The sequence below is a fragment of the Sardina pilchardus genome, chromosome 14 (genome assembly GCF_963854185.1).
Source record: "Sardina pilchardus chromosome 14, fSarPil1.1, whole genome shotgun sequence".
NCBI lineage: Eukaryota > Metazoa > Chordata > Actinopteri > Clupeiformes > Clupeidae > Sardina > Sardina pilchardus.
In genome coordinates, this window is record NC_085007.1 from 27,549,313 (window position 1) to 27,561,741 (window position 12,429).

A 12,429-nucleotide genomic window follows, 5' to 3' on the forward strand; every position below is an offset into this window, starting at 1 on the left:
TTTGTTTCCGGAAATGTGACGCGTCGTGATGTAGGCTACTCAGAGAGGTGTTATACCAAAGTTCATATATAAATGTCTCTGGTTATACCTTTATAAGATCACTCTTGTCTGTGAGCATGAAAGCGCAACATGTTCGCATTCTACCATGCGGATTTTCTGGCACATAGAAGCGGGTGAGTTATAACTCAGAAAATAGATTAATTTCGGTTTGGGTTTAGGATAGCCTACTGTTGCTTATTGTAGAACGTCAGGCTGATTTGGGTAATATATTGCAACAGTTCATTGGAAATAGGCTAGCCTTGTGAACGTGAACAATTAACCGAAAAATCTGTAAAGAGTTTCGTTCACATCATTGTTTCGGCTTTTTCACGGAATTATGCATTTTTAGTTATCTGGACTGCTGAGTAGGCTACTGTGAAAGAGTCTCTCTCTTCAAAGGCAGCATTATTTGACATGATCAGGAGCTGGGAATCGCACACATTGGAATTATAAAAGGGCGAGCGCATGGGCACTCTGACACACTCCAATCTGAATTTCAACTATTTTATACAGTTTATAGGCCTACAGTGATTAAGGACCAGCACTTGTTAAATTCAAACATGTAGTATACCTGGCATCATCTGACAGTGTATATGAATCACAGCAAGACACTCTGAAGATGATCTCCTGTAGAATGTTAAAATAATATTGGTAAAATCTGACGTGCAATAGATTTTTTGTTGTTGTTGAAGAGTGTCAGCATGATTGGAGAGTGAGCCTATAAAATGCAACTGTAGTCTAAACCATACAGGTAGTGACATGCTGCTTGAAGGGGCTCTAAGTGGTGTTATGTTGTTTCAAACATAAACATTTTTGTCACACATAGCAAACATCTCACCATCCAGCTGCCTGTCCCCTGAATACACTGTTATAAAAAAAACAGGCTCTGTGGACACCCCAGGCTCCAAAAACGACAACAAAAACAGCCTGGTCCAGTCTGGACCATGAAACTAACTGTTTCAGTCAATCACAGTCAAAATGGAAAGTTCAGGAGAGTTTGCAGTTGCACAGGAGGGAGGTGAGAGCTCACTGTTTTGTTTGAACGTCAACAGAAGCGATGTTACTGTAACCAACATCGCTTAGAGCACCTTTAATGTTCAATGGCAGCATGTTGTTCATTGTACACTCTAAACCAATGTGAGCTCAAGAAACCATCAACTGTAACTCACAGATATAATACCATAATCCACTCCACAAGTAAACAAAATTGCTGCCATTTAATTACATAATATATTTTGTGGGCCGATGAGGCCTTCAGTCTTCACCTCCACATAAGTGTGATGGACAGCATGAGTTGACATGGTTATCAGACCAGTTCTGTCATATAAGGGGTATTTCCAATTTGGTTTCAGAACAGAACAGATATTATAGCTGTACCAAAACATTCCTTAGAATACTAAACCCACTTGTAAGGTCTTTTTTCTGCGCTCTTGATAATCAAATCAAATACGAAGCTGATAAGCCACAAAAGGCATCAGGCCTGGAGATAAGAGATTGAAATGATTTAACAAGGAGGGGTTTCAGGAAGAGACAAAAACTGAACCCACCCCTTGTGTAATGACTCTCACATGTTAGCCATTAGCACCACTGAATGGGGAAGTCTCCCACAGCAATACTAGCAGTGAGGTGTTTCTGCCAAGACTGCGACTGCGACTCACTGTTGCGTGGAGGCTGTCGAACAGATACACAGACTCACAGACACACTCACGTAGGACAGAAAAGCAGTCGGACAGGCATCCACCTCAGGCTTGGCTTTGGCCGAACTTGGGGTAGCTGAAAGCTGGCTGCCATGTCAGCTGTGTGGGACACTGACTATCTCTGGAGAGAGGCACAAGGGTCAGTATGAAGTCTTCTGCTGATTGGCGATACGACAAGGCAAGACAGCTTGGTCAGCACGTATTTATTGATTGATTGATTGAAGCATTGATCAGGCACCATGAACGAAGACAGCATTGAATGCAGGCAGGTGATAGGAGTTTGTGGATATTTTGCTGAAGTGTGTGAAGTTGTTCTATCTGAGACTTCTCTCCATCGACTGTCCAGCCAGGTGACTGACCAGATCAGGAGAAGCCCAGTAACGGCCATGTGTCTCTGATGTGCACCTTTCAGTTTTATGTGATACGATACTGCGTCATGCTGCCATGCTGTTTGAAAAGTATATCTGTCAAATTTTAAATCTACTGCAGGATGATTTGTCTGTGACAATTTTGTTGTTTCTTGGTTTAAGTATAAGTGAAAGTCTCCTAATGGTTTTGGTTCCCTAAACAGATGTGGTCATTGGTTCTGAAATGAACCGGTCTTGACCTTTTGATTTTATAGATAATTGAGTACCATGACCATGAGGACAGATAAATCAGATCAAATGAAGATTCCTAGAAAAAATGGAACCATCTGAGATGACCCAAGGATGTGATACAGGAACAATGCTAGAGACTTAAAGATTTCATCCTCACATTTCATGTGTGTGTGTTCATGCTGTGTGTTCATGCTGTGTGTGCCTTAGGGCGAAGCTGGCCTCTCTCTTTAGCCTGGACCAGGCTGAGAGTCAGGGCAACGAGTCCTTCCAGTTCACCGCCCCTAAGCAGCCAAAGAAGAGCACTTCCACCTCCACTGCAGGTGGGTATCCTATATACTGCTACTACTACTACTACATTTGCAGGGAGCACATAGTAGAAGTCCCATGACGTTATGAAAACTGGTGGTCTGAAGTGAGAGACATGTGGTTTTGTAGCTGCTGTTCACTAATGATTTGTTTACAAACTTGAAGGCCCTCCCCCTCAGAAGCCTGTAGCCCCGCCTCCATCGGCCCCATCAGCAGTTCTGTTGGCCACCGCTGTTCACGCATTCCGCTAGTGAGTCATCATATAAAGCTGTAAATATGTGGCCATCAGCCTCTACTCATCTGATTCAGTGCAGCAAGCACAAGAGCTCATGTCAAGAAAATCTGTTTATTACACACTTTTGCAGAAAAACTTGCAGTGATTTCCTGTGTATTAGCCGTATTGTGCATAAGCAGCAGGACAGCGTTTTATGTTAGTGAAAAGAAACAAAATCATATTGATACCATACTAACTGCCCTTGTGTATTAACCTCATAGCTGAAGACATTTTGCACATTCAATGTATAGCCGCGGCTAATAGTTAGGAAATTACGGTACATTATATGCATTTTTCTTGAATTTATTTATGATGACCAATGGCTGGAAAAAAGTGGTTGTTTTCTTGTCACTGCTCATGACAAGCAGATTTGTTTCATGACTGAATGGAAGGGGCTGTGTCTGTGATTGGGTTAACAGCGTGAATGGCCAGTACGTTAAGCAGGGCAAAGTTGGTGCTGCCGTCCTGGGTAACCATGGAAATAAAGAGGTGAGTGAGTCTGGTTGGCATGCCTGTCATTATGAGGAGAATATATCTGAAAATCTCAAACCTGCAGTTTAGAAGACATCTTAACCAGTTAGTCTGGCGAAGCAAACCACACTGGCAGCTTCATGTTGTTGATGTGTGTGTGTGTGTGTATACAGTATGTGTGTGTTCTGTGTGTGGCGTGTGTTTGCAAGTTCTGTTGATTTATGGTCGATCACTGTACATTTTGCAGTATAAGATCCTGATCTATGGTAGCCAGCAGAAACCGATAACAACTGCCAGGATCCACTCTGGGTTTGTCCTCACCGTGAGTACACCACGGACGCATACCATGTGAATAGACTCTTTGTCTGTGCTGTTAATACCTGAAATGTCTCCGTATGTCGTTTACTGTGGGGCCTGGGTGTTACAGTGATGTGTTACAGGTTTGAATGGTTGTCCACTCTGTCATGTAGGTTCAGCCTGGGAATTATGCCACTTTTTACGATGACCAGAGACAGAATTGGTCGTTGATGTTCGACTCTGTAAAAGTCAGCATGGACTTTTGTAAAGAGGTGATTTGTGGCCCTGTTTCTAACATTTTGTGTGCCTCTGATGTGAGAAGAAATGTCCATATCCATATACCTAGGAGTTAAAGGATAATTCTGGAGATTTTCACAGATCTCTGTTTCTCAAGGTCACCGAGTACTGTCGGTACAGAAACAAGCGATGGCAGCTACGGTACTACAATCTGGGTTCATGATAGTTCATGAGCCCCCCATGTTCATGTATCACTGTACCTGACAGCTCTATAGCTGTTGGCTGCAGCAAATTGAACTAGGTAAAACCGATTGTTTTGTTTTTATTCGTACCGACATTCGGTGACCTCGAGATGTGAAAAAATTGCCAGAATTCTCCTCTAATGGCTTTATGAGTTATAATAGCTACAATTAAACTTTCTGTTATAACAATATATTTCATCAACTATTATTTTTCACAAATATGCCTATGCCTTACATTTTGTTTTTTTGCCTGACCCAATTGTTTTTATCCTTTGTTTTCTTTTACATACTGTATAGTGTTAGAATAGCAGTCTTAATTGAATCACTACATCCCCTGTGTCTGTCTCACATCTAACTCCTGCTTCAGGTGTGTTTGGCGAAGTGGAACAGTGACCCATCTCAGGACAGGCTAGTGGCCCAGGACCTGGTCTTGGGAGAGGAGCAGGCCGTGGACTCTGGAGACACCCTGCAGATTGTCTACACAGCATGGCTCCTTCAGAACTACACCACTGGAGAGGTAACACACATAGTGCTCACTATCGTAAGACGTCACCACAACAACTAACTGAAATGTCATGCCATTTTCATATTTTTGACTATACAATTCAATTCAATTGTTTTGTTATTGCTCATGGATTAGATATGGTCAAGGAATAGATTTGTGAAAGTCCCTGCATTCTTTGGAGATGGCAGTTAGCTTTAATTTATTTAATAGCTTCCCTGCTGTTTGAAATTATTGGTCAGTTGGCCCAAGTATGAGTTCTATTGGTTTTCCAGTTTCAAAGAATCGAGCTCATGCTGAACATCCCCGTAACTGTGTCTGTGTCTCTGTTTCTTGGAGACATTCAAATCCAACTCCACGGCAGGTCAAGACCAGTTCCATCGCGTGAAACTTGGGCCAGGCAAAGAACCCAAAGTAAGTAGGACCTCCAGGTTATGTAGAGGTGTGGTTTGCACATACAGTAGTTCTTCCTGCCTCCTGCTAAGTGAGTTTCTCTTGTGTGATCTTCAGGGTTGGGAGGGGGGCTTACTGGGGATGCAGAGAGGTGGCCGAAGACTCCTGGTCATCCCCCCTAGTAAATCCGCTGGACCCAAAGGCATCCTAAACAACGCGCCTCCATCCAGTACCCTGGTTCTGGATGTAGAAATCCGGCAGGTGAGATCAATATTGCCAGACCTTTTAGAGACTAGTTTGGGATGAAGTCTGTTGGTTAATGAGATGGTGTAAAGTTGCACGTTGAGGGTATGAATAGTGTATTGTGAATTTTATGTGTGTTCTGTCCTTTCTAGGTTCGGTTTTCTGTGGAGGCGGCGTCGGGACGTCTGGAGCAGGAATCTCTGGATAGTTCTAGTTCTGAAGCAGCTCGACCTGAACTCAGGTGCAGCTCTCACAAACGGGAGAAGTACAGTAGGCTATATGTGTGAGCCTCCAGTGGACATGACATGATGGGTAGATGATGGATGTGAATGTTAACTCCCAGAATGTTCTCTCTCTCATCCCAGGGACCAGCAAACCAAATCCAATTCTCCAAATGAGAAACGGAAGGTTGGTGATTTCTTTTCTCTCTCTCTCCCCTCCTCCGCAATGCCCCACTGAGTTGTTCTCACTCAGAGGTTTTGGACTTGGACAGACAGCACTGAATGCATGCGCTGCTGTAGTTTGTCGAGTGTCTCCAGAACTTGGAAGTGGACTTTGAGCCTGTACCCTGTGTTGCTCCTCAGAGCCCAGACTCAGCCAAGGCCAAGCTGATCTCCCGCATGGCGAAGATGGGCCAGCCCATGCTGCCATTCCTGCACGGAGCCATACCGGCTCAGCCCGACGCCAGCGACTCTGACACGGAGGTAGGCAGAAAGACTTTAACAGCACATTTGCTTGTTACAGTAGACTTTTGCCATATTTGCTCTTGAAAACGTAAATGTTTTTACCATGTTGTAAGTCGCTTTGGTTAAAAAGTGTCAGCCAAATGTAATGTAATGTAATGTAATGTAATATTAGTGTAGTATAGAATGTTTTGTATTAAAAATCAGTTGATTGCACTGTGCTGTTTTGTGGTGAAATTAGATAGCCTCTGACATTTGGAAGATAGATTGTGTACTGTAGATGTTGATTAAAATATATAACCTATTCTATAAGTTCATAGATAAGGAAAGCATGCAGATTAAGTTTTCACTTTGAATCTATGTAACATTAACAAACCTGTGTTCATAGGGCTTTTTAATAGATCAAGTAGTGGTTATTGTACAGCACAGCCACAAGAGTTCCTTTTTTCAAAGTTAAGAAAGTGTACTTCCTATCAAGTACCCATTCACTCCGTAAACTCCTCATATGTCTTTTTGTATCCCCAGGACGTGTGTGACTCTGGAAGGGCACATCAATCTACCCCTCCCACTGCCCCTGCCTCCCCTTCACTACCTTCCCCCACCTCACCGTCGGAAACGCCTCCACCTGAACCAGGTGTGATATCATGCATCCGCACACCTGCCATCTTACACTGCAGACAGCCTGAGCTATTTGTGGAAGCACAATGAAAGTGCACTCTCATTAATTCTGCTCTGTTAGTTTCAGCACCTTCCCAGCAAGTTGTTGCCCGACAACCTGAGCCCATCGCACAGCCTGTGGAGCCTGTATCAATGCAAACATATATGGTGAGAGAGGAGTGCATCTTATCATTTCTATCTGCTAACACTTTGGTGGTTAAAGTGACTCAGATGTTTTGCTTGTCAACAGCCCTACCCTACTGTACTGACGACTTCTCATATGCAGCCCATTGGTTTTCATGCTGTGGCTTACCAAGGTAAATCATCTTCATACTGCAATGGTAATGTAGGCTAGGCCTTTATGTTGAAGTATTAACACATTTATTATCACACAGCTCCCGATGTCTCTTCCTTATTGATGAATGACGTGCGACAGTTCAGTACTGAGATGCGGTTGGATGTTGGAAAGGTGGCTGACAAATTAGAACAATTAAGTACCAAGGTAAGACTTCATCAATCTTATGATTGTTTCTTCAAACCATTGGTGTAATGTCCCTTCAGTCAACTAATATTTATTTGAATTGATAAAATTAGCTAAGCATAATGTTGGCTTTCATTGTTTGTATTTACATTCTAAAAATACAGATGTCTGATTTTATGACTATTTTCGTCTCTACTAGGTGGACAAGCTGCAGAGTCAGGGGATCTCCTTTGGTGTACCTTCTGTATCCATGGAAACAGCCATGATCATGCACAGCATCCAAAGAATCATTCAGGTCCGTATGTGTCCTCTGTGGACAGAAGGGACAGTCATGCTGAGAACAATTCTTTACAGAGTTCCCCCAATCACATGCCCTCTCTGCTATTCAGGAGAACTCGGTGCTGAAGAAGGAACTGCACGAGAAAAGCGCCCGGATCGAGGAGCAGAACCGCAAGATCGGGGAGTTGATAGAACAGAACCAAAGGCATGTGTTCTGTCTCTTAATACATGTGCTCTTACTGTGTTATTGTTGACATCTACTCACAGCTCACAGTATGTTATTTGAGTCTGTTGTCTGTGTTTTTGAACTGAGATTGTGTGTGTTTGTGTGTGTGTGTGTGTGTGTGTGTTTAGGTTAGTACAAAAAAGCAGTCTGATGCTGGAACAGAACAGCAATTCCCTTCAGTTCAGTGGCCAGATGACCCAGACACGTCTTTTGATGGCAGAACAGGACAAGGTACCGTACCAATTGTTATGCACAGACACACACACACACACACACACCAAACAACATGCACAAACACAAGTATTCAGACATATCCTTGTGAAAATGTCTCAGCTATTGATTGGAGTAATTGATTCTCTGTCACTCCTCTCTCTTCTCTCTCTCTTCCTATTAATCCTTCTCTCTCTCTCTCTCTCTCTCGCTCAAACACACACACACACACACACACACACACACACACACACACACACACACACACACACACACACACACACACACACACACACACACACACACACACACACACACACACACACACACACACACACACACACACACACACACACACACACACACACACACACACACACACACACACACACACACACACACACACAGGTTCGTCTGGTGGAGGAGCTGTCTGCCTCCTCTGCCCTGGTGTGCCAGCTGCAGCAAGAGACCTCGATCCTCCAGCAGAGGGCAGCAGAGCTCCAGGCCAAACTCAGCGCATCTCTTCAGAGCACCAAGCACCAGAGCACTCAGATCTCCTCCCTGGAGGAAACAGTGGAAGGTAGAGCAATTCAGTCCAGACTTACAGAATACCCAACACAGAAGGTCCCCTTTGAAAAAGACTCTTCTTAGCAGATATTGTTTTCTTCTAGTGTACAGTTGAAATAGGATTGTATTTCACTGTTTGGAAGCAAAAATGAACCGTGTGTGTGTAGAATATTGTTATTGAATATCAATTGCATACTTGTGAACTCATATGTAGTTATGAATAAAAGCATCTCTGCTAGCTTCTCTCCATTCTGTGGGGTGTTTTTGCAGAATTGAGAGCCAGCAGGGAGCAGACTCAGAGTCAGTGGCGCGGAGAGAAGCAGAAATGCAAAGAGCTGCAGCTCCAAGTCAACAACATGGAGGAGGAGCTACAAGACCTCAAAACAGACAAGGAAACCCTAGACCAGGTGTGTGTGCGTGTATGTGCGTGTGTGTGCGTGTGTGTGCGTGTGTGTGCGTGTGTGTGTGTGTGTGTGTGTGTGTAAATGTATAAACAATGTACACAAATATGTAAGCAGACAGTCACTCATTGACTTTCCCTGATGCTAATTCTGGCTTTTGAGTGCAATTCCAAACATGGTACAGTATGTGACGCTGAGGGACCTTCTCGTCTTGTCCTGCGGTCTGCTCCAATCAGGTGCTGTCGGACAGGAAGAGGAAGTGGCAGGCGGAGCGGGCGCGGCTGCTGGCGGAACTGGAGGAGACGCGTCAGAACAGCCAGCAAGAGAGCGACCAGCTCCGGGCCCAGCTCAGGAGAACCAGAAGCGCTCCGCAGAACCACAGCACAGAACAGGTGGAACCTCCACTAGTCATACATACAGCGTCATACTACTGACGAGGTTCCATCAGCACCATGTGATGATGCCAAAACATGCAAAAGAACTAGAACTGTACAATTCCAAGTTCCAACCCCGTATCAGAGAACCAGAAGATGGGCTGGAACATATCTGTTTGAGTTAAGCTCAGGAAAGTGAATTTAGAATAGTGTTTCAGAGAGAGAGTGCAGTCATACAAAACCAGGCACGTTTTGGAAAGCCTGTAGCCTGTAGTCTGTAGCCTGTGATACAGCCTCTCTCAGGTATATGAGAGTGTGTATGTGTGTAAGTACTTCTGAATGTGGTCTATCTGTCTCTGTGTTCTGCGTTTGTGTGTTGTTAATACGTGTGTGTGTGTGTGTGTGTGTGTGTGTGTGTGTGTGTGTGTGTGTGTGTGTGTGTGTGTGTGTGTGTGTGTGTGTGTGTGTGTGTGTGTGTGTGTGTGTGTGTGTGTGTGTGTGTGTGTGTGTGTGTGTGTGTGTGTGTGTGTGTGTGTGTGTGTGTGTGTGTTCACCGGTCCAGGCGGAGCTGGAGGCGGTGTGGCAGCGGCGTTGTGACGCGTCTCTGGCGTCTGCGCGGGAGGTGCACCAGCGCGCTCTGTCTGAGCTGATGGAGCAGAGGGACCTGCTGGAGGAGACCGTGTCCCAGCTGCACGACCAGGTCAGGGATACAACACACACACACACACACACACACACACACACACACACACACACACACACACACACACACGACTAGGTCAGGGCCACGCACGTGCAGTCACACACAACAATTACTTGAACAACATAGTTGTACAATACGTTATCTTGTAGATTTCAACATTGACAATGACGAGTTATTTTTAGAAAACAATAAAATATTAATATTTACACATGCTTTACATTTAATAGTTACATACTTATATACATTTAATTGATCATTTAGACTAGTGAGGAGGCAACTGTCTCTCTCATCTTCCCATGCGGCATCTCTCTGTCTTTCAGATAGCTGAGGTCCAAAGAAGAGCGAGATCGCAGAAAAATAATCTAGAGATGCGATTGGCTGAGTTAGAGCAGAAGCTGTTTGAACAGACCAATGAGGAGGCAACGGCCACACAGGTACACACATGAGACCTCTATTCCATGACATCTCTTTATGTTATTGTTGATAGTCTGACTCCAGTATTCCCATAATGCTGATTGTGATGTTGCCTCACAGCTGAAGCGGGTGATGAACAGAGTGTTCCATTCACTCAGAGAGGAGTTCGGCCTGCAGGAGACCTACACTGGGAGCACCGTCCTAAAGCTAGCGGTCAACACCATCAAGGTATTACTCAGATTGTGTGTGAGTTGAGTGTGTGGTGCAGCCGTGGGGAGAAGTGGTAGAGTTGTCGCCTGACCATTGGCTAGCCCGGGTTCTAATTCAGAACCCGATATTGCGTGACTATGTCATTGTACCATTGTAACCAGAGCCATATAGATACAGAGTTGCGACAACTCCATTGACGCTAATGTTCCATATTTTCTCAACAATAGTTCCCGGAAGTTAGGATCGAACACTAATAGCGTTCTCGTTAACAGACAGTAAAAGACGGTTATTCTAACGAACAGTCAATCGCTTCCGGGAACTATTTTGAACTATTTGAAGTTACACGAATCACGTCACAAACCGAATTTTCTGTACCCGGGTTGTCGCAACTCTGTATCTATATGGCTCTGATTGTAACAAGTGCAGCTGGACCCCACAATGCACAGGATCCATTTGTGTTCCATTCAATGAAAAGGAATTTGAAGCTAGGGTTGTGTTCCATGTTCAGTTTGGATTGCAGGGTAGTGTGTTTAGTGTATCTTTGTGCTGTAGAACGAATTAGGAATGGGTTACATGTCTTCTTTCTTCCCCAACCCCTCTTTTTTAATAGTATCTATTTATGTATTTTTCTTTTTAACTTATTTCTGTAGTTGAATGGACTCTTGAGCATAAGGAATTTCAATACTTATTTATGAGTACATGACAATAAACTTTGAACTTTTCTGTTGTCTACCTCCGTATCCAACAGAATGTTACGCTGCACTTCCTGGCTGACCTGAATGACATCCCAGCAGAGGCAGATGACGAAAGAGAGGAAGGGGATGAAGAGGAGGAGGATGATGATGAAGGTGACGCATCCCATGGAGAGTCACTGCAGGACAGTAAGATAGAGGGACAGGTGGTGAGACAGGAGAAGACTACAAAAGTGGACGTGGGGGAGGTATATGCAGCGAACACAAATCCCCAAGCAGAGAAGTCAAACAAGGAGACTACTGAGGGCTCCTCCAATGGGGTGATAGAGTCTCAGGAATCCTCAAGCCCTGAGGAGGTGTACTTGGACACCCAGACCACCCCAGCAGAAGAGTCCCCTCCCTCTGCCCAAACACAACAGTGAGTCCATTAACAGGATAATCAGTGGTAAACAATTATTACATTAGGTCAATCCAAAACAATTCATTTCATGCATCAGACTACTTTACAGCGCTACTTTATTTATTTATTTTTTTTAAACCTTTATTTAGCCAGGATTGTCCCATTGAGACTGAGCGTCTCTTCTGCCAGGGAGTCCTGGTCAAAATGGCAGCCAAACAAATAGTTCCAGACACAGACAAACACATCAACACATTTACATAAAACAGTAGCAGCTAAGAGTTTTGTGAAATACCTCTAAAAGCAATGACATTCCTCAGTGCACACAGTATTCATTTCTCTCTTAAAAGTATCCAATGAAGGCAAAGAATCCATACTCCATGTATTCTGCAACTCATTCCACAGATGTGGAGCAAAAAAAGAAAAGCTTGTTTTCTCTAATTCGGTACGAGGGGTGACAGACTGCAGTAATAACTTGTGTGAGGAACGTGTGCTATATGATGAAGTGCAAAAAGTCCGAAGATCACAGATATAGTGGGGGAGTTTGCCCAGCAATGCCTTAGCAATGAAAACTATAGCTTTTGGAGGCACAAAACCACTGAAGCATAGTCACCATTTATTTGGAGGTCATGAGAGATTCCTCCAGAGGATTAAGAACTGTATTAAAATAGCTATTATGACAACAAACACACCAGCAACTGTTTTTTTATTTTTTTTTATTTTAGGAATTAGAACCAATGGAAAACCTGAAATAGAACCTACAGTATATGATGTAAATTAATATGTAACCTCAGGGCAATTTTCAAAAATCAATGTTTCATTAATTTCTAAAACT

General features: G+C 43.8%; 2 protein-coding genes across 2 annotated transcripts; both read left to right on the top strand.

Moving 5' to 3' along the window:
* The first annotated feature begins 34 nt into the window (after window positions 1-34).
* Window positions 35-10,247, top strand: fkbp15a (FKBP prolyl isomerase family member 15a). Its single transcript, XM_062553561.1, has 23 exons — window positions 35-173; window positions 2,543-2,655; window positions 2,807-2,891; window positions 3,335-3,404; window positions 3,857-3,955; window positions 4,530-4,679; window positions 5,004-5,078; window positions 5,175-5,318; window positions 5,453-5,541; window positions 5,666-5,708; window positions 5,885-6,004; window positions 6,509-6,617; window positions 6,723-6,808; window positions 6,891-6,957; window positions 7,036-7,142; window positions 7,321-7,416; window positions 7,511-7,605; window positions 7,755-7,857; window positions 8,293-8,416; window positions 8,674-8,810; window positions 9,041-9,196; window positions 9,741-9,878; window positions 10,206-10,247. Exons 1-23 carry the CDS (start codon window positions 130-132, stop codon window positions 10,245-10,247), a joined length of 2,292 nt encoding a protein of 763 aa, XP_062409545.1. The 5' UTR covers window positions 35-129.
* On the top strand, window positions 10,210-12,414 carry LOC134101536 (FK506-binding protein 15-like). The gene is made up of 3 exons (XM_062555268.1): window positions 10,210-10,315; window positions 10,416-10,523; window positions 11,254-12,414. The coding sequence occupies exons 1-3, from the start codon at window positions 10,250-10,252 to the stop codon at window positions 11,617-11,619; spliced, it is 540 nt and encodes a 179-aa protein (XP_062411252.1). The 5' UTR covers window positions 10,210-10,249; the 3' UTR covers window positions 11,620-12,414.
* Window positions 12,415-12,429: the final 15 nt, after the last annotated feature.

What these genes read in the sequence shown, in the direction of transcription:
- fkbp15a (XM_062553561.1), top strand. Translation starts at nt 130, where the DNA reads ATGTTCGCATTCTACCATGCGGATTTTCTGGCACATAGAAGCGG. An exon ending in TATCAATGCAAACATATATG is followed by an intron (nt 6,809 to 6,890) that starts GTGAGAGAGGAG and finishes GCTTGTCAACAG; the next exon opens with CCCTACCCTACTGTACTGAC. An exon ending in TGATGGCAGAACAGGACAAG is followed by an intron (nt 7,858 to 8,292) that starts GTACCGTACCAA and finishes CTGGTGTGCCAG; the next exon opens with CTGCAGCAAGAGACCTCGAT.
- LOC134101536 (XM_062555268.1), top strand. Translation starts at nt 10,250, where the DNA reads ATGCGATTGGCTGAGTTAGAGCAGAAGCTGTTTGAACAGACCAATGAG. An exon ending in AGGAGGCAACGGCCACACAG is followed by an intron (nt 10,316 to 10,415) that starts GTACACACATGA and finishes GTTGCCTCACAG; the next exon opens with CTGAAGCGGGTGATGAACAG. An exon ending in TAGCGGTCAACACCATCAAG is followed by an intron (nt 10,524 to 11,253) that starts GTATTACTCAGA and finishes CGTATCCAACAG; the next exon opens with AATGTTACGCTGCACTTCCT.